The following is a 5,469-nucleotide window of genomic DNA, read 5'->3' as shown; positions in this document are numbered from 1 at the left end:
AAGCATAGACACCGGCATGCAAAGGCAGCTTCTTGTTGCGCTTGGGGCCAAATGCACTAAGCTGTATCCGGCGCAAGCTCATGAGGAGAACAGCGTGGCCTTTGCTTGTGGCCTGGTGTGACCAGCGGCCAGGTGTTTGCTCGCATAGCCAAGGGTGACGACGAGACACCATTGCGTAAAATGTGACCTGCTGCTCACTGTAAAGGGAAAACTGAATTTGTATTTGCACAAGCAAAACAACACTTAGGGAAAACTGAATTTGTATTTGCACAAGCAAAACATCACTTTGGTTCCGTGGGGTGGGCTACTTCTTTTCTTAAATCTTTTTCTGTTGTGATCTGAAGAATGAGGACGCCGTTTTGCTTGGATTTCATGCAGCGATTTTTGGCAGTCAGTTTCTAAAGTTTAGGGTGTAGAACGTATATATTTTTATTCCTATGGATACATGGTATGTTGGTACCTGATGATCTCTCGGAAGAACAACTACATAGCAAAACTTTGCGAAAAATAAATTTGTTGGAAACTACATTATATACATCGAAAAAATTAGCCGAATCGTCACATTTTGAGATGATATAGGAATGTGTCGCCGCTAGGCCAAACGTTGGCAAGTAATAACTGAGTAGAGTAAATTAGATGATATTAGGTGTGAAAGGAAGTAGTACTTAATAAAAGCATAGCCTAGTATTTGTGGGGGGTAGCAATCATTATTGCTGATTTATCCAGTACTGAGTGAGCATTTGGAGTTGAGGTCGTCATGCAGAAAACACTCCATTTGGCCCCATAGTTTTCTTGCTGTGTAAATCATTTTTTTAGAGTTGCACACTTACAGCTAATCAGCCCGGAGCCCGGAGACGTTACACATGTTTGTGCACTGTAATTTGTCTGTTCTGCAGGCATCTCTGACCAGTGAAAGTGAATTAAAAAAAATCAGAAAACACCACATCATGTGGTAAAGTGAATTAAAAAAAATCAGAAAACACCACATCATGTGGTAAGTTTCCCATCCTACAAATACAGGCACTACACTCCTGTATTCCTCTCCCAAAATCACATTTCGCCTCCCCTCCCCATCTCCTCCAAAATCCTCCATCCCTTTGGCATATGGCTCAAGACGGTCCCCATGACCACCAGGACACCACCTCCTCCGACGAGCGCAGCTTCGTGCCACCGATGACCTTGACCTTCCTGGGTCCTGTTAAGAACGAGAACGATGACGACAACCGTGGATCCAGGATCGGCAGCCCGGTGGGCATGGATGGCCGTGAGGGGAAGGACGTCGTCCCGAATGCTGCCATACAAGGTGGAGATGGCTCGGCCGGTGGCGGCAAGGCCGACTCCGGCACATCCGAAGGTAAGCACTTGGCAACTGGCGCAGCTGCCGCCGACGCTGCTGGAGACGGCTCCACCTCCAACAAGGGTAAGACCACCTTGGCTGCTGTCGACGATGGCGAGCTCAAGGTGCACATCATCATGGAGCGAGAGCGTCGGAGGCGGATGAAGGATATGTTCAACACCCTGCATGAGCTGATGCCCCACGTCTCCAATAAGGTGAGGCTCGAACCTATGCGTTTGCTAGGGCTTGGAGTTTGCTAGCCTAGGAGGAGATCAGGAGCTGATGTAGTGGGTCGTGTGATGTGATCTGTTAATTGTTCTGTCAGGTTGACAAGGCGACCCTGATCGGAGAGACGATCAACTTCATCAAGACCCTAGAGGAGACCAAAGCCCAGCTGGAGAAGAAGAAGCTGGAGCAAGCACTTGCGCGGCAGGCTACCGCTGAGGCTGCCGCCAGCGGGGCGTCCTCCTTCTCGGTGCCGCGCACCGCGCACGGGATGGCGGCCCTGTCGGACGGCTGGGACCCCGTGCCTCGGCAGCAACCTGCGGCGGCGGGGCCGGTCGGGTTCCAGACCTGGTCCACACCGAATGTCGTGCTGAGTGTGCTGAACGACGAGGCGGTCATCAACGTGTGCGTGCCGCGGCAGCGCGGCGTGCTGACAATGGTGCTTTCCGTGCTGAGAAAGCATGGGATCGACGTGATCTCGATTCAGGTTGGGGCCGACGACGCCCAAAGCTTCTTCAACATCAATACCCGTGTAAGTACGACGCTCCCTGCTAGCTCATGATGTTGGGATTCATTGTTCGGGCAGATGTACTTGCGGTTGCAGCTCTCGCACGTTCTGATGATAAACCATGACCAGTGAGGAATCGGTCGATCGGTATCCATTGGGGACAATCTCTTCTTCGCGTCATGTGATAGCAAATCAGCTATTTCTGTGTGTGGGCTTATTTGGATAGGCCGGAACTCACCCCCACCATCAGGCCATTACACTCGAGTGACCACTAAAATCACTTTTGTTTTCCATCCTGATATGAGGGATTATTGGATCTTATCCTCAACTATATGAACAAACCCAATAGGATATATTTCACTTGAATTAATGGTAGTGTGACTTTTCTTTTTTAAAAAGAGCACATAATTTTTTTTCAAATATTTGAACTTGAAAATGACCTTTTTACCGTTGAATCGGAAGCCGAGGCGGGAATGTGAACCCGACAAAAAGGGATCTAGATTGGAATTGAAGTAATAACTGAACTGAATCTAGCTAAACTAGTTGGCACGTGTTGATGAATGGATGTCGTTTTTCAATAAATGTTCACGTGTTGAGGCTTCGTAGTTCTAGTAACCGTAACGAAATAGTATGTTAGAGCTCTACTTTGTTGCACTCTAATAGAAAAGGGTGATCCAAATATGGATAACAATAAATCTTGATAAGCTAAAAGTGACATACTGTTACTCTACCTTATTTTATCTTAACCTTTTCGGCAAAGAGGTTGGTAACAAACGGCTTGCACGAGTTGAGGTTGCATGCTGTTTTTGGTAACGGTAAGAAAGTAGAACGTTAAAGATCTATTCGGTCGTATTTAACCGGGGAAGGTGATCATCATACCAATCAAAATGAATCCAGCTTAACTAATCAATAGATACCATTACTCTGCCTTGTTGTCTAATCCTTTTAACCAAAGATGTCAGTTTGCCAACGTTGTCATAGATTGAGGTTGCATGGTTTTGTAACAGTAGAAAATGCTCCGACATTAGATGTCTATTTTTGTTGCAGTTTGTATTTTTATGGGAAACTAACTTCTAGAGCTGATCTGTTGGGTAGTATTATTATACTGGATATCACAAACTATGCTAATCACAAATAAGTGCCACTGTAGACATCGTGCACGGCCTACAATTGAAGCACCACATATTTACTTACATATGTTTGTAGAACAATGACAGCAAGTCTGAAAGTGATCGGGTGCTCTAGCCTAAGAGGGGGATGGGTGAATTAGGCACTCTAAAAATCTTAGCCTATGGCTCCAACTAATTTACACAAAACTTAAACTAAAACAAGCTATCTAGATGTGCAACTACGGTTCACCTTAGTGTGAAACTCTCATCCCAAAAGAGTTTAGTAACCTATAGTCAATCCTATCAAGATACTACTCTATGAAAGTAAAGGCACAAAGGTTGCAATATGAAATGCGAAAACTTAAAGGAGGGATGAGAGGAAGCAAACTCTCGACACGAGGATTTATCCCGTGGTTCGGATTACCACAAAGGCGCCCCTACATCCACGTTGTTGAAGCACTCACGATGAGTATCGCTTCCCGGCAATCAAGTCTCTTCCGTGAACATAATCACGGTCACCTTGATCCCGATATCCACTAAGGGAGATTGCCCACGAAGGAGGGGTCTCCGTCCCCCGCACAATATTGTCGACGCCGCTCCACACCAAGCCGGAGGGTCGTTGACGTGCCGGCGAGCCACCAATGCTCCAAGGAGGCCGGCGCACCGAGATACAAGTTTGGTTCACTCTAGAACCACAGCACAAGGATCTAAACCTTGCTTGATCACTCACTCAAGAGCTAACCTAGCACTAACACTCACAAAAGCTGTGCTAAGGACTAAGGATTTGATCTTTATGCTCTTGGATGGCTTGGAGGTGTTCTTGGATGTGTGTGTGATGTCTTGGGACTCCAGCAATCTTCAAATGGCTGGGGGAGCACATATATATAGGCCACCAAGTCTTGTAGCCGTTGCACCAACGGTCAGCAGAAAACAGCAAACCACCAGTTGAACCGATGCCTCTGCATTGGGTAGTGTCAGTTCAACCGGTCACTCACAAGCAACTGGACTAGCCGTTGGACTTTCTGACATGCTGCAGAACCATCGGTTTAACCAATGATTGGGCGTCGGTTAAACCGGTCACTCACAGCCTCTGGACTAGCCTTTGGAACTCTCTCTTCTGCTGACATCATTGCACCGATGGAATGCTCCGATGCACCACCGGTTCAACCGGTGCTGAAGTCTTGGCTTCTGTGCGCTTGACATCGTCTCTGGAACATAGTACGTTGAATGCACCGATGCCTATCTTGAAGCCGTCGGTTCAACCGGTGCTTCACTTGATCTTCCTTTGATCTCCATTTGGCGCTCAGACTTGTACCAAAGCGAGGGCGTCGGATCTTCCGACAACCATCGGATGCACCGATGCTTAGGCATCGGTTCTTTCGGTGCTACTGGTTTCTGCAGAACTCGTCCAATTCAGTGTTTCTTTGAGTTCTTTCTTCGTGTTTTGCTTTGTATGGCCTTTTTACTTCATCCCTGGGATCTAGAAATGTTCACTCAACAAAATCATTAGTCTCATTGATTCTGTTGTCATATGATCACCAAAATCACTCGAAATGGCATAAATGGTGCCATGTTTGTTACAAAGTCACCATACATAAGTGCTTTCTTGATAATTTATCCTTTTATAACAATTTTGTAGCACCGATCTTGAATGCATAAGGAAATTTTTAAGCTAGCACACTAACATTTGTCCATTCTTAAAAATACAGGTGAATGGAGCTGGTGGTGAAAACCGATCGGCGGAGGACATATACAAGCTGGCGGTGTCGGAGATCATGGTGTGGCTCTCTAACTAGACCAGCATCACCATCAGGGCCTCAACAAAGTCTTAAGCTGCGTCAGTTCCCATCAATCTGCTCAGCTTTGCTGCCCTTCTAGACTGAAGCTGTTAGAGTAACGCAGCTTGTTTAATTAATTTGCCTTCACTGTTTCAAGGTTTGAGGATTGTGCATGCTCTATATGCATGTCTCTTGTCATCAGGTCAGGTTGATCTGAGTTCTGGTGCTTGCTTGTGTGTGTATGTCAAAGTTCGTTGATGAAGCGTCCCCTCATAAGAGAAGACTTAAATGTGATACAAAACACCAGTCCCAGGAGGCTGATGCCACATTTATTACATCAGATGGTTCAAAACCGTACAAATCTTGGAGGACACTCGATACAGATGATAATAATAATTAGCCAGGCTACGACATAACACCAGACCGCGAACCACATAGGGTCTACTACGGGCTCAGAGTACTGCGACAGCGGAGGCATCTCAACAGGGCCGGTTCCACAGGCAAGGTTGGGTG

At 46.5% G+C, this 5,469-nt stretch overlaps 1 protein-coding gene across 1 annotated transcript; it reads left to right on the top strand.

Moving 5' to 3' along the window:
• Positions 1–1,078: 1,078 nt before the first annotated feature.
• On the top strand, positions 1,079–4,974 carry LOC120653562 (transcription factor bHLH95-like). The gene is made up of 3 exons (XM_039931280.1): positions 1,079–1,551; positions 1,662–2,093; positions 4,888–4,974. The coding sequence occupies exons 1-3, from the start codon at positions 1,105–1,107 to the stop codon at positions 4,972–4,974; spliced, it is 966 nt and encodes a 321-aa protein (XP_039787214.1). The 5' UTR covers positions 1,079–1,104.
• Positions 4,975–5,469: the final 495 nt, after the last annotated feature.

The sequence above is a fragment of the Panicum virgatum genome, chromosome 1N (assembly GCF_016808335.1).
Source record: "Panicum virgatum strain AP13 chromosome 1N, P.virgatum_v5, whole genome shotgun sequence".
In the NCBI taxonomy this organism is placed as follows: Eukaryota; Viridiplantae; Streptophyta; class Magnoliopsida; order Poales; family Poaceae; genus Panicum; species Panicum virgatum.
This window is presented reverse-complemented; position numbering and strand designations above follow the sequence as displayed.